At 36.9% G+C, this 24,114-nt stretch overlaps 4 protein-coding genes and 1 long non-coding RNA gene across 14 annotated transcripts in view; 3 read left to right on the forward strand and 2 right to left on the reverse strand.

Annotated features, from left to right (window-relative positions):
• Nucleotides 1-7,950, forward strand: part of LOC105213320 (oxysterol-binding protein-related protein 8) — a 30,673-nt gene extending 22,723 nt beyond the window's left edge. For 4 of the 9 annotated variants that reach the window (XM_011186049.3, XM_011186053.3, XM_054225884.1 and 1 more), the window contains 7 exons: nt 1,320-1,551; nt 1,705-1,938; nt 3,631-3,776; nt 3,856-4,034; nt 4,104-4,968; nt 5,724-6,022; nt 6,100-7,950. In XM_011186049.3, coding sequence (XP_011184351.1) covers nt 1,320-1,551; nt 1,705-1,938; nt 3,631-3,776; nt 3,856-4,034; nt 4,104-4,968; nt 5,724-6,022; nt 6,100-6,343 — 2,199 coding nt within the window. In that variant the 3' untranslated portion in view covers nt 6,344-7,950. Of the gene's footprint in view, nt 1-1,319; nt 1,552-1,704; nt 1,948-2,323; nt 2,822-3,385; nt 3,560-3,630; nt 3,777-3,855; nt 4,035-4,103; nt 4,969-5,723; nt 6,023-6,099 lie in introns of those variants that run through there. The other 5 variants (XM_054225887.1, XM_054225882.1, XM_054225883.1 and 2 more) reach the window with 5 other exon arrangements.
• Nucleotides 7,789-13,954, reverse strand: LOC128919959 (uncharacterized). The gene is made up of 2 exons (XR_008470072.1): nt 13,826-13,954; nt 7,789-9,858 (listed from the first exon to the last, which is right to left on the reverse strand). It is a non-coding gene; the product is annotated as an uncharacterized LOC128919959 (long non-coding RNA).
• Nucleotides 10,126-13,545, reverse strand: LOC105213323 (adult enhancer factor 1). 2 transcript variants are annotated; one of them, XM_029041050.2, is made up of 4 exons: nt 13,277-13,544; nt 12,568-13,211; nt 12,093-12,506; nt 10,126-12,001 (listed from the first exon to the last, which is right to left on the reverse strand). In XM_029041050.2, exons 2-4 carry the CDS (start codon nt 13,133-13,135, stop codon nt 11,481-11,483), a joined length of 1,503 nt encoding a protein of 500 aa, XP_028896883.1. In that variant the 5' UTR covers nt 13,136-13,211; nt 13,277-13,544; the 3' UTR covers nt 10,126-11,480. The 2 variants fall into 2 exon arrangements, with proteins under 2 accessions (XP_028896883.1, XP_054081863.1); XM_054225888.1 differs by having other exon boundaries at nt 11,885-12,028; nt 13,277-13,545.
• Nucleotides 13,851-16,020, forward strand: LOC105213324 (NAD-dependent protein deacetylase Sirt2). The gene is made up of 4 exons (XM_011186056.3): nt 13,851-14,108; nt 14,678-14,754; nt 14,820-14,916; nt 14,987-16,020. The coding sequence occupies exons 1-4, from the start codon at nt 14,003-14,005 to the stop codon at nt 15,790-15,792; spliced, it is 1,086 nt and encodes a 361-aa protein (XP_011184358.1). The 5' UTR covers nt 13,851-14,002; the 3' UTR covers nt 15,793-16,020.
• Nucleotides 16,021-17,700: 1,680 nt separating this feature from the next.
• LOC114804139 (uncharacterized) lies at nt 17,701-18,716 on the forward strand. The gene has a single exon (XM_029041051.2). The coding sequence runs from the start codon at nt 17,845-17,847 to the stop codon at nt 18,457-18,459; it is 615 nt and encodes a 204-aa protein (XP_028896884.1). The 5' UTR covers nt 17,701-17,844; the 3' UTR covers nt 18,460-18,716.
• The last annotated feature ends 5,398 nt before the right edge of the window (nt 18,717-24,114 follow it).

Consider the following 24,114-nt stretch of genomic DNA (forward strand, 5'->3'; position numbering starts at 1 on the left):
CGCTACTAGGCTGTGACCAGTAAGAATGTCAGCCCTTCCTATCAAACGCCAGTAGGAACCTTGTATATTTTTGATCTACCGCTTCGCACATAGCCTTTGCAGTTTTTCACCCCGTTAGTTCCTTCCAGCGAGATTTGAGTTTTCTTGCCATGCACCTTTCTATGTCCTATTCCTTAATTGCTGCTTGACTGTCAGAGTAGACGTTAATTTTAGAGTATTGGGCTTGTGTGTTGGAGGCTAGCTCTCAATAGCGAAGACCTCTGCTTGAAATATACTCTAAGATATCAGAATGAAACTTTGTACAAATACAACATTGGAGGTAGCATCGGTAATTTAAAAATTTCCAAATCTCCATGTGACTTTTCAAGACCTCAGATATCGAACATGAATACCTTTGGATAATTTTTAAGCAAAAATATCGGTAAATCTCACAATTATTTGATAGAAATTCAGAGGGAATATTTTTCTTCTATTAATGAGCCTCTGTACAAAAATTGGGTGATATCTGTTCGTTACTTCCCCTAGCTCCCATATACCTAATGGTAGGTCTTTCAAAAATATAGTGGGCTTTATACCTTATTAATCGATTAATATGTGCAATATCTTAGCCAAATTAAGTGAGCGTATGGTCTTGGATCTTGGTGGTCAAAATTAGTGAAGTCGGTTCAGGAATCACCTCAGCCCTCATCTACTATATATGATGATTTTCGTTATCCTAGTGGACTTTATGCCAAATATATCATGTTATATTAATAATATTACATCAATTGCCAGAGTATAAAATGTTCGGTTACTCTCGAACTTTGACTTGTTTTCAAGTTATAATCATGATTCATGAGTTAGACTTACTTATTCCAAAAATAGATTTCAAATTTATTCTGTTAATTAAAAATAATTTTCATTACTATTAAATTAGTCTGTCCCTTAATTTAAAAGGTTAAACATAACTTGTATGTTTGATAAAAGCAAGTCCATACCAGCGTAGACACATTTTTATAACAAACAAGCCCATAAAATACAAATTACTTAATTGTTTTACTAGTTACTAATGAGTAAAAGGTTAAACACTAATTTCTTGATGATGTCGTAGAGTCTACCGTGCACTATGTATACAAAATTTTACTGGAAAGCAGTAAATTACTAAAATTTGCACCTACAAATAAAAATATATATAATATAATATGTACAAAGTACAAGGTCCCCTAGAAGCCTCCATAATATAATTAACACTCATTCAAAGTATTGACATTTTGAAATATTATCATTAATTTATTTTAATTAATATATTAACTGAGACATTCTTCACTACTAATTAATAGGTACGTGGCACATTGAAGTCATGGACGAAGCTATGGTGTGTGCTAAAGCCCGGCATGATGTTGCTCTACAAGAGTCCCAAGCTGAAGAGCAGCCATTGGGTGGGCACCATTATGCTGACCTCATGTCAGGTCATCGAGCGGCCGAGTAAGAAAGACGGTTTCTGCTTTAAGCTATTCCATCCGCTGGAGCAATCGATATGGGCGCCACGTGGACCAGACAAGGAGACAATAGGTCTGATTAATAATTCTATCTTTAATAAAAAAAGTTTAATGGAATTATCTTATTATTTATTAATATTAGTAAACTATTTTTAACGGCTTTTAATATGAGAGAAACAAATGTTACATAAAGTAAAATTTAACAAATTTTTATTAAAATTTACAGGCGCAGTCGTTCAACCCTTACCAACCGCTTACCTGATATTTCGCGCACCCAGTCAGGCGGCTGGTAAATGTTGGATGGATGCACTGGAGCTCTCCTTGCGCTGTTCAGCATTGCTCTTGCGTTCCAACAGCAGTTTGGGCGCCGTACAGGGCACCAGTGCCACCGACAATGCGCAGATATCGCACGAAACCCAATGGTCGGAGGCGGATTACGAAAAGCATTTCAACGAACATGGTGAGTGTAGTCTGTAAATGTCAAGACTTGAAAGGAATGTGCAACAGATTTCGTCTACTTGATTCTTATAAAAATAATTTACACCTTCCCAACCTCACTTTCCTCTTCAATAAGTGGGAATGAAATAAATTTCGTATATTTTAAGGTTAAGTACGATTGACCTGCTGTTTTGAATATTTTTGAGGTTATGAAGATATCTAAAATACTACTTTTTATAGCTTTGGTTTACTAAAAATAATTTGTATTTAGAAGACTTTGAGAAATATTAATAATACAATACGAAAAGCCTCTGAAATGTTTCATTTCAAAATTCATTTTGTTGCACATTCTATTTTAAAAAATAATCTAAAAATTCGGCAAAATTTCTAAAAAAAATTCTCACAAGATATAAAACCTGAGCGCTTCTCACCGAGCGGTAACCTACCGAAGCAATACGCTCAGTATCTTATGGTGCCTGAATTGAGCAAATCGCACGGTAGTTCGGACACAAGCTTGACCTCTCGTGCCCAGACACCAATTTTACAGCAACTGTACATGACGATGACGCATTGGGAGCGTGTTTTTGCCAATTCGGCGGAGAAGAATTTACGCAAACTACGTAAAGCCAAACATTTGGGCAAACGTGATTCATTCGAGGGCATGAGTTCAATGGGTGATCTCAGTGATGTTTCAAGCGTTGACTTCACCTCTATGCTGGAGACACACCAATCGTTGAAATTGAAGACACGTCGTCAAAAACAGTTTATGAAATCGGCTTCATTAGGTCCCATGTCCCATGAGACGTCCTCATCGGGTGATTCGGTTGATGAAACTGCAGAGTTGCAGGCAAGAACGTGCGCATCTAGAGCATTGAGCGCTCCGCCTTTTGTGCTGAACGTCAAGGGTTTGAAGACAACAATGTTTCTTTTTCACTCGTTTCACATTAGTTCGTTCTTAAATGCATTGAGTGATTGCACTGTTGGTTGGCTAGTTGCGCGCAAAATCATAACAGTAATTTTAGATTTGGTTGGAAACAGTAAAATGCATCAGTTCTCATACTCGCATATATATTTACATATGTACGCTACTTAATGCTCAGCTAATTGTACATACATTTCATTTCAATAGGAGTTATATAAAGCTAGGAACTCATTGAAGTCTATTCATAGAGCATTCGTTTCAAAGTAACTATCATTAAGAACTTTTGAGGTTAAAGTTTTCCAAGAGAAAAGGTCACCGAATTTCAGTTCGGTATCTTAACTTAGCAGACGAACCAAATCGAGTAGAACCGAACCGAGCCGAATACTCTAAAACATTTCGTATATTATAACCATTTATGATATAGAATCAGTTCAAATAAGTCACTTCATATAAATAAAGTATGAACTTAATACTGAAAAGTGTCTTTAAAAATAAAAAGAAATCAAACTCTACACATTCATCAAATTTCACCCGAACTGTACTCGTATAATATAAAAAGCTCGCCGTATTTGAAGTTGAAGTTGCTTGTCATTTTCAGAAATCAAAGAAAATATTTAGCATTTCAGTACTATAATTCAATTTGAAACAAACCGTATATTATAGCCACAATTATAACGTAGAATGTGGCCGCCAATATTATTCAGTAATCTTACTTACTCAAGTTTGCATTAAGCAATTAAAACCAATCCACATTTATAATGATTTTTTTCTTCTTTTTTAACTCTCAAACAGATCTGGATGGCGATAGCCAGAACGAAGGTGGTCCAGCCGCTATGTCGGGCGTCGATACGGAGTCAGAATCAGATCAAGAAGCGGTGGTTGAAGATGAAGAGCCAGAAACACCATATGTGCCGCTCACCGAAGAAGAGTTCGGCTCTGTAAGTTCGTTATTTCAATATTATAAGGTCTTGAGCAAAATAAAAATAAGCATTTAACAACTTCCTCCGTATCGCTTAGGTGGGTGAGCAGGTGGAAGAGCTTGCAGAGGAGAATAAAAGCTTAATTTGGATACTGGTTAAGCAAGTACGGCCAGGCATGGATCTGAGTAAGGTCGTCTTGCCGACATTTATACTCGAACCACGTTCATTTTTGGATAAGCTATCGGATTCATATTATCATGCGGACATTTTGTCGAGGTGAGTGTTGAAGAAATCGTAAATTTTTGTAAATTAAACTGAATTTTATTTACCAATCTGCATTTAAAGGGCCGTCACCGAGGATGATCCCTTTACGCGCATGAAAACCGTTGTACAATGGTATCTATCAGGTTTCTATAAAAAACCCAAAGGCCTAAAGAAACCCTACAATCCAATATTGGGTGAGACGTTCCGTTGCTATTGGGAACATCCGAACGGTAGCCGTACATTCTACATTGCCGAACAGGTGTCACATCATCCACCCGTGTCGGCGTTTTATGTGACCAATCGCCAGGATGGTTTCTGCATCAGTTGCTCCATCTTGGCTAAATCGAAGTTCTATGGCAACAGCACATCTGCTGTACTGGAAGGCGTTGCCACACTCACGCTGTTACCACGTGGTGAAACGTACACATTGAATACACCATATGCCCATTGTAAGGGCATACTGGTGGGTACACTGTCCATGGAGTTGGGCGGCAAAGTGAACATTGAGTGCGAGAACACCGGTTACAAGACGGAACTGGAATTCAAGCTGAAACCATTCCTGGGTGGCTCGGATTATACCAATTTAATTTCGGGTAAAATTAAATTGGGCAAAGAGACCATGGCCACCATAAGTGGTCATTGGGATACCGAAATGACAATCAAAGAAGCTAAAACTGGCGAAGAAACGATACTTTTCAAAGCCGATCCGGATACGAAACAAAAGCGTCTGGTGCGCTATGTTGTACCGTTGGATGCGCAGCTAACAAACGAATCGGAACGTTTGTGGGAGAAAGTCTCCCTGGCGATACGCAACGACGATCAGGTTGGTGCAACCGAGGAGAAGACCGTGCTGGAGGAGGCGCAGCGCAACTCGGCAAAGGAACGTAAAGTATTATCGACGGATTGGATCCCAGTACATTTCAATTATGATCCCATAATATCGAAGGTGAGTTCATTGAACGTTAAAAAATAAGTCGTTGAAGTGCAATTAAGTTAAATGCATAAAGTTAAAGCTTCTTTTCAAAGAAGTTTATATTGTATATACAAAAGCAGTAAGTTATGAAGTTAAGGATTTGTTATGAAAATCTAAAGGTAATCAAATATAACTAAATTAGTAGTTTGGTGTGATCTGCAACATTCTAAAAGTAGTTTTTATGAACCAAGAGAGTTGGAGAATTCTGATTATCTGAAGAACACTTCGAAAAAAGAATGAAAAAATAAAAAAATCATTCGATTGGATTTTTAACGGTGCATTTTTTCAAATTTAACGAATTTAAAGTCGAAGAAACAATTTAAATTAAACCAAACAATGAGACATAGCAACGGTTCAATTTGCTGTTTTTTTGGTTTATAACTGTATTTATAAAATTTATTGTGTATTATTTATTTATGTGTTTGGTGTTTTTAGTGTAATATTGTAATGATTATAATTTAATTTTTTATAAGTAATTTGATGATAATTGTAATTTTTTGGTTGCAATTGTTTTTTTTTAGTTAATTAGTTTTATTAATATGTTAACCTAAAAATTACTTTGAGAAACTAATGGAAGCATAGTAAAACAAATGTATTAAGCTTTGGATAATTTATTCATTGTCTGAATGTTAAGAACTAGTAGTTATTGTATGTATGTATTTAGTTAAATTTTAGTTAACTTAGTTCCACTTAACTACATTATTGCTTATTCGATTCTCTCCCAACAGTGGATGTATAATTACGCTGACTTGCGTCCATGGGATCAACGCAACGATTTGAAGCAGTACGAGGCCAATTACAAAGTACTCACGAAGACACGCCATCGTGCGCCAATGGTGCGTAACCCGAGCATCGTGACTGCCGATCCAATGCAGTTAATTAAATCATCTTCTTTATTGAAGGTAAAGCATAAAAGCCATAGTGCGATACTGGGACTCTCACACGACGATGAAAAGTCCGATTCGAGTGTATCAAATCCGGATGTGAGCAAGGAGCCACACCAGAAATCGAACAAATCAATACGCAGGTAAGTGGTAACACTACTCTTTTACTTTACCCTTGAGTATAATTAAATTTATTCATACAAAATATATTTTGTTTCAGATTGGCCACAGCTATTGAAAAGATGAATCACACGCTCGAGGAGCAAACGAAACAACTGCGTCTGATCCAAACAAATCTCGAGCGTATGCACTACAATCCGCGTCTGATGGGGTCGTCGACAGCTGGTGGCCGTTATGCTGATATTGTGCCACGCACTGTGCCACAAACGGTGGTTATAAAATCAATGGTTTACGCTTTCGTCGGTTTGGCAGCCTGCTTTGTCATGAAATGGATGTTTAAGTAAATCCATGTATCGCGTAACTGTAAAATGGGAGGCGGTTGAATTAGTTAGGTAAAACGCTTATTGTTAAAATATTCATTGATGTGTTGTTGTTGTCAGCGCATCGAGACCGTGTGCAATATGTTTCACACAAACAACAAAAAATATACATACAATACTGTACACTTAGCGTTGTAACCGTAATTAGCGCTTAACGTTACGGTTTCACGGTACACATTTCTAACGCGTAACTTTAAATGATCAACTTTAAAGTAATATGTTACTATATAGTATTAACTCAATTTCATGGTTTATGTTAAGCTATTTTTTAAATATTTTTCCTTTGTATTTTTCGCGTTTAGGTTGTAAACTTTGCAAGAAACTCTTCACTACATGCATATTATTGTTTTATATTCCAGACGGTTTGAAATTATTATGTAAATTTATACATATATACATATATATTTATATACATAAGCTCATTATGTATTTGCATGTAAAGTGTAAAGAGATTTGTATGTTAATAAGTGAGATAATTGTTTTTGTTTTTATTTCATTATGGTAAAGAAATTTCGATGGCTTTTGAGATAAGTTCTACTGATCAGTGACTTATCTGGCAATTGATAAATTTTTTTCACTTTAGACCTTAAAAGTAAGTTCAGTAAGAGCTGCAACTTCGACAGTTTTTAGTTTTTAAATCATTCAGAAATTTAGTTAGTGTAACGTGAAGCAGTCTCGAGTAGAAATTCGCAGATTTATTATTGTTGAAATCTTATACAATTGCTATAGTAATATCAAAAAACAAACTGGATTTGGTTTACACATATTTCCAACAACAATTATTTCCTTTGCTAAGTTGTTCTGAGGTTAGTTTTTTTGTGAGCAGAAATCGGTCGATTTTTCTACAAAAAATTTAATTTCTAGTTTTCTTTTTACAACCATTAATAGTTTAGTTAATATTAAGTGTCCGAATTTAATATGGACCCACTGTAAACATACCTAAGAAATTTGATTTCTTTATAAAAGAGTACTTTTTAAAAGTCATTTACCTATAAATTTGTTTCCTTGACAACTACTAAAAGTATGTATTTTTATTTCAATAAAATTACAAATAATTTAAGTCTAAATATAAAGAAGAAGAAGAAGCTTACGTCTGCGTGTTGTTTATTGTGCTAGCGCGATATTATGTAATTTAACTCATATATGTATGTATTTCATATTATGATTGTATGTAACGTGTCGTGATTTTTATCAACGAAGTAAGACATTTAAAATTTAAAACACAATTTATAAATATTTACGAAAAAACATTTAGTAAAATATCTGTCTCTCTCTCTCACACACACACACTTTAAATCTCTCGGTCACACAACGCACCGTAACTGCATATGTATTGAAAATTCAAAATTTTTTCCAACAAATAATAGCACCATGACAGGCATCAATCAACACGAGAAATCGCTTATTAGCCACCATTAGTCTATAGTAAGAATTGCTATGTACGCTTGTAAAATGAAATCTATTCTGTTAAGCAAACTACAAAGTGTAACACACGGCGATGATTATACCTACATAAGTACACAAAATGCTGTTAACATTTCAAGTCCAATAAACGAAACACTATACTTTAATGCGTTTGTGTTTTAATTCTGAAGGTGTGGAGTGCTGGGTATAAGTTGTGGTTGGTATTATATTAGCGTGAATATGTTTATAAATAAAATGCAGTTTTTATTGTAAAAAATATAACTCACTAATAAAGGGTGTTTCAAGTAGTGGTACTTTTTTCAATAGCCGTTTTTTGACAGACCACGCGTGAGTCGTGTCCAGCTTTTCGGCCTAGTGAGCGGGGTGTTCGCAACACCATCACCCATCTTGAGACCCAGCATTCATTATTGGATAATATTCGACCGAATAGACCACGTCCAGTGAAAAAAATATAGCAGCCGTAGCTGAGGATGTACGCGAAGACCGTGGAGAGTCAATTCGGCACCGTTCACAGCAACTCGGACCGACGTATGAAAATATTTGGCACCTTTACGCCGAGATCTTAAATTGAAAGCGTACAAAATACAGTTTGTGCAAGAACTGAAGCCGCTTACCAAACGACATCGCTTAGCTCTAGGGGCCAAATTCTTTTCAGCGATGGGCCTCAGGGCTGAGTATGTAAACAAGAAAAATTGCCGCATTTGGAACGAAGAGATTGAAGAGGTGTCATTTCATCCAGAAAAAACAACGGTTCGATGTGATTTGTGGGATCCTCGGTCCATATTTCTTTAAAAATTATGCCTGTGAGAACGTAACCGTCAATGGCGACCATTATCATTCCATGATAACCGAATATTTGATGTCTAACATTGAAGCTCATAATTCATTCATTAGGTTTCAAAAAGACGGCGCCACTTCCCACACATTGCATGAATTTATTGAGGGGACACTTGGGTGAGCAGATAATTTCACTTTTTGGACCTGTCGATTGGCCACCAAGATCATGTGATATCGCGCTGTTAGACCTTTTCCTTTGGGGATAGGTAAAGTCTAAAGTCTATTCCGACAATCCCGCTTCGATTCATGCCTTGGAGCAAAACAGCACGCGTGTCATTCGCCAGTTACAATTCGAAAAGTTCGAACGAGTCATCGAAAATTGGACTCAATGGATGGACCATCTGAGACGTAGCCGCGGCCAATATTTGAAAAAGATAATCTTTAAAAAATAAATGCTAAAGAATGTTCTTTCAAATGAAAATAAACGTTCCCCATTAAATTTGAATTTTCTGTTTTTTGTTTTTTCTTTAAAAAAGTAGAGAACTTCGAAATGGATCCCACTTGATAATAGAGAATTATAACTTTCGAGATCGTTCCAAATACAATATATCCTCATAGCTAACATGATAACAAAAGATTTTTTTATTTTGTAAAAACTTTATTTTTTTATGATTTATTTGAATTTATTATTTTCAGTTATAATACAGAGCTTTGATTTCTAAAAAAGGTGTATCAGTTTGTTCGTTATTTATTCAGATTAATTACCCCATGACGTATATAAATCCATTTTACGCTCGACTTTCATTTCCCATAGAGGTTATGTCTTTGTTGGTTTTTTAACTGCTAAAGCATTCCAATAAGAATTTCCTGTATATATTGTAACCAATCAGCTTTCCCACTTGATGACTGTTGATGTGGGCATAGCCTTACAAGATAGAGTACTCTTATCAGATCTCATCACCTTTGTTGATTTGATTTGCCCAAGATCATTAACAGTTATAAAGTAGACTTGCGACTGATCAGTGCTAAAAGATATCAACTTTTTCAAAAATTAATTATCTTTAATATAAACAAATATTTTTGCACAAAAATTCAATGTTGAGAATTATAAACAAAGAAGATTTAAACGGAAATGGAGTAGGAAATCACACAAAATAAATTGTCATTGAATGTCTCACAGCTAAAGCTTACTCAAAATCGTGCAAACATTTCAAAACTTTGATTTAGTCCGACATAAGTAGCAGTCAGTCAAAGCAGTGACAGTTCCTTTCAAATATCTGCAAATACACGCAATTGATTATAGAGTATAGTATTGCATACAAATACATAAAATATTTAATATCAAATATTGTGGAAATGCGCATAAACCTTAAAATCTAAATGGATATAGAAATATTAAAAGCCACATGGGTATTTTCTGCTTACAAATATCGCTTTATTCTACATGAATTTTATTAAACGTTTTTGTTCTACGCACATTATAATTGGTTTTATACGTAATAGTACAATTATGCATGCTAAATATACTTTGCTTGTTGTTCTTGTTTTTTTTTTTTAATTTACTTTATTTTATTTTTACCTTTTCTGTTTTTTGCTTTTTGTTCACAAAAACATCCGCACAAACAAGAAGCGAACTTTTTTTTTTTTGGAAACAAAAGAGAACACCCTGTATGTGTATGTATATATATAGCAGAGGTTTGCAAGAGTAAGCGCATCAATTCATAGTATGTAGTTGACTACATATAACTCATTTTCATGACATCGCAGGAATTGTTGTTGTAACAGTAATATGAAACTATCGTTATAAATACTCTGTGGATGGATAATTTGGACGCCAATTGCTTTTCGGAAAAAGTTGCAAACACTTTTGCTTAACTTTGCAGAACTCTGTTCTGAACTTTGGAATATTTTTAGATTTCCGTTTTTTCTTCAAATTTATTGCTGAGTAAATCAAAAAAAAAATCAAATATTCGGCAGTTATTACATAACAAATTCTAACTAAAAATATTCTAAATTTTGTTCAAAGCTTCTATTTACAATTACAAATATGGGTTCACAATTACTAAGCTTGGACTATTAAATAAAAAGCAGTTTACTCGGAGTCAAGTAGATAAAAGACAGTAATATCTACAAACACGTCAGAAAGTTTTTCTTCAGCTTCAAAGCACTTAAATATCTAAAAAATTGTAGATTGAAAATTTGAAGCTTCTATATTAACTTTGTTGCAATCATTCCCATAATGCCATAATAGATTGCACTGGATATACTAAAACAAACAGTTAACAACAAAAATTAACGTTTACGCAATAACGGTTGACAATTGAAACAAACTTTTACAAAGGAACGGACTGCATGCCAAATTACTTAAGAGGGCCAATCAGGAGAAGTCAGATATTCACAACGACAAACTGTAAGATATTACTATTGCAGAAGCAACTTTCCTGGAGCCTGAATTCAACAGTGTTGTTGTTGTATTGTTAGTCATACGAAATTCGCACTTACTCTCGCAGCTCTCTTTAGTATATGTATAATAAATTTACATGGACAATACATATTGCACAGCAGGTAGGTAACTCATTACGTTTAGCAGCTGATTATAGTTATTTGAACATCGAACTAACAATGTTGTTGCCTTACTACCATTGTTCGCATCCACCTGTAACAACGTGTGGTGTGGTGTGGTAGGTATGCGCCGATAATGCCATTTAAAACATGTTTATTGGTTGTGTGTGTGGATTATTTGTTATCTGCCAAATTGCCAACTTTCCAATTGGGCTAGTTAGAGCCAATACATCTATTATTATTTTTATTTTTTTTACTGCATCTGCATCTAGCTTTAGAACCACCAACGTCATTATACTTATTACTGGTTATAATTATGTATTTGCATGGCCATTTCTTAACAATTGTGAATTCTGACATGATTAATTAGAGTGCTTTTCTGCCGGAATTGCTTAGGGCAATAGGAACAGCTGTAGGGCTTTTCGCCAGTATGTATCTTCAAGTGATTATTCAAGGTGGACAATTGTCGAAAATTCGACTCGCACACTTTGCATTTATATGGCTTTTCGCCGGTGTGCGTCTTAATGTGGTTAGCCAGAGTGCTTTGTTGTGAGAAGGCCTTGCGGCAAATGGCGCACGGGAACGGGCGATCCGGACTCTCCAGCATTAAGCTGTCGGCCTCGTTTTTGAAACGGCGACTGGTATTGGGATTGAATGGCTCCTTCGTAATGGTGCTAACTGTTGTATTGCTATCGAGAAAATGCAAAAGTGGATGTTCGGCTTGCAACTGCTGGTGTACCATGTTATTGAGTGGTGGATGTTCTCCATGTGCCACAAGAGTTGATGTCATATGGTTGATGCCATGTGGTGCTGCCATTGTTGTTGTTGTTGTTGGCACTGCATTCGAATTGCTGGCGGCTGTTTGCGTGTAAATTTAAATAAAAGCTTTGTTAGGGGGAAATTGGAGTTAAAATTTCTCAGTCGAACGGCGAACACACAAAAGGCTCACCTGTGGTGTGTGTCTTCATGTGATTGGTTAGAGTGCTCTGCTGTCGAAATTGCATGGAACAAAAGGAACAGGCATATGGCTTATCACCGGTATGGATCTTTTTGTGATTGGTTAAAGTGGCCAGTTGTGTGAAGGACTTATCGCATGTGTCACATTTATACGGCTTGGGATCGATGTGTGTCCGCTCATGGTTGTGTAGTGTACTCAATTGTGGGAAACGTCTTTTGCATACATTGCACTGATACGGTTTGACCAGCTCCTCGGCCTGCGGTGAGCTGTAGCTACCAGTATATAGGGTTTTTGTTATGGATCGATTTTGATAGTCTACCATTTGATTTTGAGCCAATTTCGAATTGCGATGATTTATCTTATTACCCGGCTGATAATTCAACAATGAGGTTGGTGTACTTGATTCTGTAATAAGAGTTTGAAATTGCAACAGTTATACGCTTGTCAGTATATTAAAATGCTTAACCTTTATGTGTCTTGATGTGGTTGATTAGTGTACTTTGTTGGCGAAAATCTTTAGCGCATATAGTGCATGTGAATGGTTTTTCGCCAGTATGGATTTTCACATGATTGGTGAGCGTTGAAATTTGGCGGAAGGCGCGATCGCAATGCTTACACTTGTACGGCCGTTCGTCGGTATGGATTTTCATATGATTGCGCAAAGTAGTTAACTGTCGAAATTTATTCTTGCAGACGTGGCATTCCTTCTTCTTGCGTGGATCTTCTACTTTCACCTCAATTGGTTCGGGTTCCGGCACCTCCACTTTCGTTGGCGGCACTGGTGTTGGATTCGGTGTATTTGTTGTAGAAATATCAAGTAAATGTACCAGCGGGTGTTGCGGATGCAGCATAGCCTGGTGCGTCGGATGTTGTATAGCTTGTACAGCAGTTAATTGATGTAGTGTAAATGGTGTACTGCCCGTCGCTATGGTAGTCTGCTGCTGTACCGTGGTGGGCGTGCCACCATGCGTTGATATTTGCGGTGGCGGGTAATGTTGGTAGTTAGCCATTGCAGTGGCGTGGTTGAGGTGCATCTTTCATGAGGTATCGTAGAAAATCGATAGTTTAAATTTTTATTGTCTGCGTTCGAAGCACAAATTCATAAAATGCCTACAAAAAATCCAATTACAAACAATTATCAAACACCAGAGGACGCTGTGGTAGTTTTTTCTCACCGTTCAATTGTTATTTTAAGCTGTCTGCAGTGGGCAACGTGCCACCCGTTACCAGCTTCACTTATTCACAGCAAAAACACAAAAACTACACTTGGAAAACACATTATATTACACTAATTGATAAATACTACACTTCTTTGATGTAAAATTGCATTTTGCATGGATTATTTTTTGAATTGTATAAAAATCGACGCTCAAGGATGAAAAATTTTCAGGAAAAGAAAACAAACCAGCTGGGTTGGTCAGTGTCAAGCTATCAAAACAAAATTGACAGTTGGCAGTGTTGCAGTTTCCAGTTGGATAGCGTGGCTTTTGTGGTGAAAACACGAATATGTGCTACCTTATCGGCTGGTTAGCACAGTTGTTATGTGGTATAAGTGTTTGAAAACTAAATTTATTTAGATAAAAACAATTTTAGAATTATCTGCAAATACGCTATTATATTACACCAACAACTATTACTACTTAAGTGGTTTTAAGGCAGTTATAGGTGTGAACACTAGTTATAAAATAATGTGGCAACACGCAGTAACAAAAAACAATACCAACCCTGATTGGAAAGTGGTGACATTTTGAATATTGCGTTTCACAGTTGTCAAAATTTGTGTTGTCTAATGTTTTGTTAATAAATAAATTAACATTTATTCATCAAAGACGGCGCTGGTTTATAAAAATTCAATATTTCGTTATATTAGACATCTGTCTATAACATCAAAATTTACAGTAATGAGTAATAGAGGCGAAGCCGGGCCGTCGAGAAATCCAAATGAAGAACATCATCAACCACGAACTGCCAATACACGAGATGAGGATATTGCACCAAGCCCAAGCAGTAAGTTTCAGTGAATAATGTGCAAATGGTTTATATATTGTTTCTAAAATTTCGAGTGTGTAAACAAAAATAAAAACATTATTTTGTTATGTGTTTGTGCATGCCAAAGACTTGATTTTTGCTTAATTTTTTTAGTTTGCTTGGTTTTGTTATTGTAAAGTGTAACTTACAAATGCATCTCTGCGTTTGAGATGCCATGCGACCGGTTTCTAACCATCCGTGGTCAAACGCACTAGTGTATACAAAAACCGAAACAACCTAATTGGTACAGTAGGGTTAAAAACGTACTGTTTTTCTGGGGTACACAAATTTAATTGCCAACCAGTAGACTGTCTAGTGGAAAATAGCATTTTCTAAATATAAACTAATTGTTAAAAAAATATGAATTGCATGATTTTTTATATAATACATTTCTTTACGCGCAATATAATGAGAAGCTGGCGAATAATATAATTCCATCTACAGTAAAGCCCGCTTTATTACGACATGGTATTATTTTTAGTTTTATATTTTTATTATTTTATATTAATAAATTGTATATTTTATTTTAAATATTCCCATATTTTTAGGTGTGCTGGAATCTATTCGGACGAATATAACCAACTTATTTTCCAGGCTATCGGTACACCAACATGAACACGATACTGTAAGGGTGAATTTAAATTATATTTTAAATAATGAACTTGTGTAATAATATTCTTTAATATTTAGGTTATTCCAAATTTAACGTTTGAAGGATTTCTCAAACACTGGAAAGATAATGGTTTTAAAAAAATAATTACATTAGTTGGAGCCGGTATATCAACATGTAAGTAGTACTTCGAATAAATTACTATTGATAAAAACATTAATATTTAAAATTTTAAAAATTTTTTTAGCCGCTGGTATACCGGACTTTCGCACACCTGGCACGGGACTTTATGACAACCTAAAGAAATACGATCTACCACATCCGACCGATATATTTGAATTGGACTATTTTTTGGAAAATCCCAAGCCATTCTTCTCTTTGGCCAAAGAGCTTTACCCGGGAAATTTTATACCGACGCCAACGCATTATTTTATACGACTTTTAAACGATAAAGGTTTATTGGTACGTCATTACACACAGAATATTGACTCTTTGGAACGTATTGCGGGCATACCGGAAGATAAGATGGTAGAAGCGCATGGCACTTTTCACACAAACCATTGTCTTGAATGTACAACATTGTATTCCAAAGAATGGATGAAGGAAAAAATATTTAGCGATACTATACCGCTGTGCGACCATTGCGCTGGCATCGTAAAGCCAGATATTGTTTTCTTCGGTGAAAATATGCCAGACAGTTTCTATAATATGCCAACGGAAGATTTCAAGGACTGTGATTTGCTCTTTGTTATGGGTACATCATTGGAGGTGTATCCGTTCGCTTCATTGGTTGGATACGCTGAACCGACATGTTTACGTGTACTTATCAATAGAACTAGTGTTAATAAATTTACGAGTCCGGTGAATAAGCGTAATATCACTTATGTGGGAGATTGTGATGACGCTGTGTGGAAAATAACCGATGCATTGGGCTGGACTGCTGAATTGAAAGCGTTGATTAAGAAAGAAACAGGACAATTTGAAAAACCAAAGACCAGGAGCGTCAGTGGAAAATCAGACGCTGAGAAAAAACACAGAGAGAAAAAATCATAGATTATAAAAACTAATAAATTGAATTAACCATAGAAAGGATTTGTACCGGGTTTGTGCAATGGGGATATTTACTACAAAAATGTGTGAAAGTTAAATAATCTGTAAATAATTTTAATAGTTATCACTTCAAATATATAATTAAATACATACATGTGATATGTAGGCCGCTAGAGATTTCCAATTCTACTAAAATTTACTTGACTATAATAAAATCAAATCAAACGTAAATGTTTTTTGCTTTTTTTATATAAAATTTTAAATTTAAATGCTAAGTATATAATCTATTTTCAACTTTCAACTCTTCCCAGTTTAATCGATAATGAAATTTATTGAGACACTCACTTCGACGCCATTTATTTAGCGCTGATCATCAATAAGTACTACAAATTGTTTGCAGATAATTATCACGTAAAAACAACAAAACTATTTAGCAGACTAATGAGATGAGGCGGGATGGCAGCCAGCGGAGCAGTGATTGCTTGGTTGTCTGTTGTTGATGAGCTTATAAAAAGAAGGCACTTAACCACAGTCGGATGCAGTGCTAGTGCAGTGGCGTTTAATGCGTCTAACGGTAACTGTGTGTGTGTTTATATGTATGTATGTATGTATGCATGAATGTATGTGAGTGTATTGTCACTTTTACGAGTACTAAAATGCGGCAAAGTGCAGCACAGGTTGAAATGCCACAGTTTGTTGATGAAGTTTCTGCGGTAAATTGACCGACTGAGAATAACTCGGTTGCACGCACTAATTAAAACCAGATGCAGCATGTGCAGTGTGTGGGCATACATATATGTATTTATACTAGCAAATTTTATTGAGCGATTACAGCAATTGGTGTATTAGAAAATAATGGGTAACTGGGCCATAAATGGTGAGTTAAGCAGACAGTATGACAAGCTTTAATAGTAAAAGTGAGGCTATAGAGAACATACGTATGTATGTACTCCGCAAATGCACTTCTTCTCTTCTTTGTCACTACAAGCGTGGGTCGGTATAAGTCGAGGAGACACAAAAATTCGCCAGTTGCCACTATCGCTTGCGAAGTCACACTAGGTTTACAGCACTGCAGACAGTTCCCTATGCGCTTGGTTCTTCCATTGGATGCATGGGCGTCCTTGGTTCCTTTGTCCACCCTTGGGTTTAGAATCGCAGGAACTCCTTTTCACAGGAGCATCGTTTTCCTTACGTACGAAATGGTCCGGCAAGCGTAGATCTTGCGGAATACAGTTCTCTTGAATGATCCAAGTGCCATCTCATTCCGGTTGGTCATCGTCCCGTATAATAGAACGGGAATGATAAAATACATATTGAGTTTATAAAGCGGGATCTGCTTCCCGTTGGTCGATATTTCACTGGCGTCAAGTCAGGTCAAGACACATGTCTGATAGCTGGAAATATTTCGTCTTGTCTTTGTTTATCACGTTCTCTTGATAGTCGGGTCGAGAGAAAGGACCGGTTTAAGTAAAGAACTAGTGTTCGGCCGTAAATCCGATGGCTGTAATAGATCCGCAACATCCCGTAACTCCAACTTTGATTTTCCGAGGTCATCAAAAGTTTCTCCAATTAAAAGATCAGATTATTCCGGTGCATACCCACCAATCGTAGTCTTTAAAACGTTTGCCGAAGTGGCCATCTAAAAAGGGGGAGCATATCCGAGGGAGTGATAGGGGGTTCCACGCACACCACGTAATCCATAATTGTGCGGCGTTTTTTCAAAAGCAGTTAGTTATTTTGTTGTGGATTTCAGCTGCAGTTTTAACTAGTTTCGAGTTCAGCAATAAATAATTAATTTATGCATATTTAAACTTTGAGTTTTTACTTGAAAACGACTCTATATAAACGACTCTACTTTGTGCGGAACAGAAAATTGAAAAACACTCAAACATTGATATTTGATTTGATTTTCTCGATAAAATCACAAACATTCCGTTTGTGTTTCCAGTCTGAGAAGACGTGTGCGCTTCATTGTATTTTTTACATATATTTTTTGTTTTCAATCACACATTATTTTTGAAAAAGGAATATAAGCAATTATCAAAATAAAAATCCATGGCATCGTTACATTTTGTAATCCCCAGCCATACGTCGATAAAAGAAAAGGTCAGCGATGAGGGACAAAAACAAATTGTGCTACGATCATCACTGAAACGGAAGTCGGGTTCTTCAATATCAAGCGGTATACTTTATGCAGGCTCTGATTCTTCCGAATCATCACAACAGCGGCGCGCTCATTTCGATCAACGCAACATTGATATGACGTATAAACCGGTGTTGAAGGACTACGGTTATATACAGATCAAACAATCGGCCACACCATTTCCGCGACGATCATCGGGCACGCGTCTGAGTCTTACGGATAATCGAAAGAGCAGCAGACAATATCATGAAGAAATGAAAAACCTCATTGACCCAATATTGCCACGGGATTTTAGCACATTATCATTGAAACCCGGTGAGGTGCCTATGGATTTTGTAACCAAACGTAAGATATTCTGTAAGGGTGAATTCACTATAACACGGCAACGTAAATCGATGCAAGTCCATCCGCCACTTACAAATCTCGATGAGACAGGCAGCATCCGGTCCAGCCCCTCAAATCTCAATCTAACGCAGTTCTTCCGCAAACATTATCAGCAACGAGATGGTCCCATTTATTTCGATTGACTACAGTTTTCCGCCTTTGCATGTGGAGTGTATGTTTTTAAGTGTATTTGCATGGAAATTACGCGATCTTTATTCTTGAATGATTCTTATCAAATTGATTTAAATTCTATGTGAATTATGCTCAAGCATACAAATGGCTATTTTCCAAATGTTACCACATAAGTTTTCACATGAGTACGAGAAATGTACAAAGTTTGTACGATTTCCTTCACTAATGCAGTTCGGCTTATTGAAATATATACGATGCTCTAATCCTATTTGACGTCTTATATTGCGGATCCTATGATGATGAAAGCGTAAGATCTTACATTTACAACTCACAAGTAGGAGATGAACTCAGTTGGAATTGCAGTTAAACATCTGTCAAGATTTCAGTGTCTTATTATTAACCTTATACCCCTTACTTAGCTTATTATGGCTCTAACACTACTTACAAGATAAAATAATTTTATATATCTTAACCTAATATTAATCCCACGGATCTCGTTTGTAATCTAGTAGATTAGATATGACCCAACACTATTTTCTAACTGTGTTAACTCCGAATGCAAAACTCTGAACAGTCTTCGATGTGTCAAACCAAATCGAACAAAAAACTGGTATAAATCGAAGACTGGCATAAGCAAAGTATCGGTAATATCATATCAGCTAACATCTTCCAAGTGGAAGTGCTGGGCATAGAGAAGGTCTGTGAAGCGTTATTGAATACCTATAAGAGGATACAGAAAGCAACCATATACACAGATAGCCTGGGTGAGTTGCTGGCCCTGTCGTCGCTAAATATAATTAGGTATTGAGCTCACTGGAAGATAAACTCCATTTGGTCACGATCTAGGTTTCCGGTCACAGCAACATTTCCTGTAACGAAAAAGCAGACGAGTTGGCAAAGGCAGGAAGGACTTCTCTAATTGAATCCGGGCAATATTAAATACCAGCCAGTGTTAGATCAGTGGGCCTGGTTGAAATGTGCATTTCCAATGTCCAAGTAGTATCAAGAGATCCAAATAATAATAAACCAGGCTTTTCAGTATACCAAGAAACAGTTACTTTTAAAAAGATATCTAAACTGACTCTCAAGTGTCACTTATACTGAAAGAGGTGTGGACGAACGATAAAACCATTAGATGAACAAAATTGTTGTACCCTTTGCAACATGTTGCGAGAGCGTAATAAAGTAATGAAATATATAAAAAGCATACTCCATGGCATCGAAGCTTTATTGATACACCAATAACAACGCCACTTTATGAATATTTCATGTGATTCAAATAGTTATGTCGAACAAATTTAGTTTACGCAATATTGAGACGCTTATTGCGAGTGATATGCATTTCTTTTGCTTTTGGCAACAGCTGTGATGGGTCGCTAAATTGGCTGCTATTGCCAAATTCCATTGAAGCTGCCTTTTGCCAATAAGCAGCGAAGATGACTTTTCATGGCGTGTAATCATATTTAATAGCAATAATTTGCGTTTTAAGATAATGATAGTGACGATGAAAAGATAGCACAGAGGGAGTATAATATTGGCTTATGGACTGAAGGGAGACATCACGTAATGGATGCTGAATGATTTGAATTATGTAAATCTGGAAATTTGTTATTTAAGTGGAAACTTATATGGGCACAATTATGACATTATCGCCATGTGTTAAGCTGATAAAATGATTGGGAGACTTTATGGTTTAATTTTACTGATTTTCTCTTATTAGAAAACCGATTGTTTTTATGAGCACATAAGAGTTGGAGCGCACATATCAAGCGAAGATGGTTCGTAGAGGTCGCTGAAATTGATTTTCAGTTGAGGAATGTTCAAAATGAAAATTTTACGAAAAGATCCGGCGACTAACTGAAGGTTTCAAGACCGGAGCACACTCCTGTAGGACCCGCAGAGGTGATCTAGTTATTGATGACCAGAGTATACTGAGTTTGTGGAGGGAACACTTCTCCAGCCTGCTGAATGGCAGTGAAAGTACAACAACAGGAGATGGCGAACCCGATTCCCCAATCGACGACGATGGAGCAGATGTTCCATTGCCCGACCGTGAAGAAATTCGAATAGCAATTACCCGCTTGAAAAACAATAAGGCGGCGGGGGCCGATGGATTACCGGCCGAGCTATTCAAATACGGCGGCGAAGAGCTGATAAGGTGCTTGCATCAGCTTTTTTGCAGAATATGGTCGGAAGAAAGCATGCCTGACGATTGGAATCTCAGTGTACTCTTCCCAATACACAAAAAGGGAGACCCCACAATTTGCGCCAATTACCGTGGGATAAGCCTCCTCAACATCGCGTATAAGGTTCTGTCGAGCGTATTGTGTGAAGGACTAAAGCCCACCGTCAACAAACTGATTGGACCTTATCAGTGTGGCTTTAGACCTGGAAAATCAACAACAGACCAGATATTCACCATGCGCCAAATTTTGGAGAAGACCCGTGAAAATAGGATCGACACACACCATCTCTTTGTCGACTTTAAAGCTGCTTTCGACAGCACGAAAAGGAGTTGCCTTTATGCCGCGATGTCTGAATTTGGTATCCCCGCAAAACTAATACGGCTGTGTAAGCTGACGTTGAGCAACACCAAAAGCTCTGTCAGGATCGGGAAGGACCTCTCCGAGCCGTTCGATACCAGACGAGGTTTCAGACAAGGTGACTCACTATCGTGCGACTTCTTTAACTTGATGCTGGAAAAAATTATAAGAGCTGCAGAGCTAAATAGAGAAGGTACAATCTTCTACAAGAGTGTACAGCTACTGGCGTACGCCGATGATATTGATATCATTGGAAACAACACCCGCACCGTTAGTTCTGCTTTTTCCAGACTGGATAAGGAAGCGAAGCGTATGGGTCTGGTGGTGAACGAGGACAAGACGAAATATCTCCTGTCATCAAACAAACAGTCAGCGCATTCGCGTCTTGGCTCCCACGTCACTGTTGACAGTCATAACTTTGAAGTTGTAGATAATTTCGTCTACCTGGGAACCAGCATTAACAGCAACAACAATGTCAGCCTGGAAATCCAACGCAGAATCACTCTTGCCAACAGGTGCTACTATGGACTAAGTAGGCAATTGAAAAGTAAAGTCCTCTCTCGACGAACAAAAACCAAACTCTACAAGTCCCTCATCATTCCCGTCCTACTTTACGGTGCAGAAGCGTGGACGATGTCAACATCCGATGAGACGGCACTAGGAGTTTTCGAGAGAAAGGTTTTGCGGAAGATTTATGGTCCCTTAAGAATTGGCAACGGCGAATACCGCAGACGATGGAACGATGAGCTGTATGTGTTATTCGACGACATAGACATAGTTCAGCGAATAAAAAAACAGCGGATACGCTGGCTAGGTCATGTTGTTCGAATGGATGAAAGTGCACCAGCTCTGAAAGTATTCGATGCAGTACCCGCTGGTGGAAGCCGAGGAAGAGGGAGACCTCCACTCCGATGGAAGGACCAGGTGGAGAGGGACCTGGTTTCGTTTGGTATAACCAATTGGCGCCAAACTGCTAGAAGGAGGGATACGTGGCGCGCTGTTTTGGACTCGGCTATAACCGCGTAAGCGGTGTCTACGCCAGTCAAGAAGAAGAAGAATGTTTAAAAAACAAATCTAAGTCCACTAATAAGATATATTTGAAATATTTTTTAGAAGGTAATTCATAATATAAGGAATATATTTTAATAGGTTTCCCAGCGATTTTTAAAGATCAGGAATGGATCTGAGACGGAGAAAGGTTATGGATTTTTAGAATCAAATCTTCAATCTCAGATCCTAAATTTATTATCAGTCGAAATAGGAAAATTTTCTTCAATCTCATCAGGTCATATAAACTTCGAGGTATTTAAAGATTGAGACATCGAGGAACATAGAATTTTGTATGTAATGTTTAAGGTGAAGATAAAGATATATAGAGAGAGAGATATAGACAGAGAGGGAGGGAAAAAGGCATAGAGTGCAATGGTCGAATTTTTATAAGTTTATTACAGTCTCAATTGTCAGATTTTCGGTTTTTTGACTCAAAACTCGTATGGCGCCTAAAAATATGCTAGAGTATATTCGTAACTGACGTGTGGTTGTGCGGGTGTATGTGTATACCCTGAAATTGCATTATGAGTGAAATTACAGAGCACAAATTCCCTCATGCGGTTGCATGTGCATATCAGATGGGAATAATCAAGTTGAATTAGTAAGCGGAAGCGGAAATGGCTGTTGATAATGAACGGCGATTGATTGTTGATGTGAAATTTGCACGAAAAACAAAATGCTGAAAAGATAAAAATCCATATACATATAAATCTCGCAGTCAAATTGGCAACTAATTAAAAGCTTTGTGCGGGATATGGGTAGTCAATGGGAAATGAATTGAAGCAAGACAAAAAAAATTCAAATATGCAAATGAAAAAATATCACTTGTTAGCAGCACTATTTGCTGGCATAAAAATGGCTTTAAATGAAAAAATTGAAATGCAGGAAAAAGCAGTGGCTGTTTATTTTAATTTAAGCTCGCAGAAATATATCTACACATACATAAATATATATTTGTTTATGTATATAGTCGCTGTGCTCAATTGTGAATCCACTGCGTCCGGCGCTTTTCATTTGAATGGATTTTGTATGAATGAACTCAATTGAAAACTGCCAATTTGATTGGAAAATTCAATGTTCAACTTTTCATGCGTATGTGCATATTTAGATTTGTATGTGTATGCATGAAAAAAGCATGCAGCTAGTAAGAGCTGTGTAGCTGGTTGATTTGGCGGTTTGTCATATGCCGGTTGGATAGACATCCATTTAATTGCTAGCTTTTCGCTGCGGCAATATGGAAGGCAAAAGAAAAAAACGCACGTTTTCGATGTTTTAATTAGTAAGATTTTAGCTCAATTGGCTTTTAAAGGTGTGCAATAACAAAAATCACACGATAAAATTGTGTGAAATGAGTCAGAGGTCATGGAGGGGCATAGTCCGGGTACTCAATATAAACTGTAAACTTAGACTGTAGCATTGTGGTAATTCTGACTAAATTTCCATGAAATAATGTAACTTGGAAGACGTATTTCTTGGCACCATAAGAATGTTAAGTTCAAAGATGGGCGTAATAGGACCACTGCAACGCCATAAATTAAGCTATTTAAGTAAAGTTTGGTATGAATGATCGCACTATGAAGGAGCATATGTAGATGTAATTTTTTTGGGGACGTGGGCGTGGCCCCGCCTCCTACTAAGTTTTTTGTAGATATCTCGCAAACTACCAAAGCTATATCAAGGAAACTTTCTAGAGTCGTTTCTTTTAGGTACTACCTTATACAGTCCAAAAATGGATGAAATCGGATTATAACCACGCCCACCTCCCATACAAAGGTTATGTTGAAAACTACTAAAATGTTTTAATTCAGTAAGGAAAACCACCAGAAGCCTTAAATTGCATTATAAAGATGGTACAGAAGCGCTGCACTCAAAATAGTATACCAAATTTTAAATGGGGTTAGGCGTGGCCGCCCACTTATGGGTCGAAATCCATATCTCCGAAACTACTTGACCAATTTCGATGCAATTCGGTTCATAATATCTTCCTAGCTTTTCAATGATATGTTGTGAAAATAGTTCAAATCGGTTCACAACCACGCCTACTTTCCATATACTGGAACTCTGAAGTCGGTC

Source organism: Zeugodacus cucurbitae, chromosome 2, assembly GCF_028554725.1.
Source record: "Zeugodacus cucurbitae isolate PBARC_wt_2022May chromosome 2, idZeuCucr1.2, whole genome shotgun sequence".
NCBI classification, from domain to species: domain Eukaryota; kingdom Metazoa; phylum Arthropoda; class Insecta; order Diptera; family Tephritidae; genus Zeugodacus; species Zeugodacus cucurbitae.

What these genes read in the sequence shown, in the direction of transcription:
- LOC105213323 (XM_029041050.2), bottom strand. Translation starts at nt 13,135, where the DNA reads ATGCACCTCAACCACGCCACTGCAATGGCTAACTACCAACATTACCCG. An exon ending in CCACATCAAGACACATAAAG is followed by an intron (nt 12,507 to 12,567) that starts GTTAAGCATTTT and finishes CTCTTATTACAG; the next exon opens with AATCAAGTACACCAACCTCA. An exon ending in CATGAAGACACACACCACAG is followed by an intron (nt 12,002 to 12,092) that starts GTGAGCCTTTTG and finishes ACACGCAAACAG; the next exon opens with CCGCCAGCAATTCGAATGCA.
- LOC105213324 (XM_011186056.3), top strand. Translation starts at nt 14,003, where the DNA reads ATGAGTAATAGAGGCGAAGCCGGGCCGTCGAGAAATCCAAATGAAGAA. An exon ending in TATTGCACCAAGCCCAAGCA is followed by an intron (nt 14,109 to 14,677) that starts GTAAGTTTCAGT and finishes CCATATTTTTAG; the next exon opens with GTGTGCTGGAATCTATTCGG. An exon ending in ACCAACATGAACACGATACT is followed by an intron (nt 14,755 to 14,819) that starts GTAAGGGTGAAT and finishes TTTAATATTTAG; the next exon opens with GTTATTCCAAATTTAACGTT.
- LOC114804139 (XM_029041051.2), top strand. Translation starts at nt 17,845, where the DNA reads ATGGCATCGTTACATTTTGTAATCCCCAGCCATACGTCGATAAAAGAA.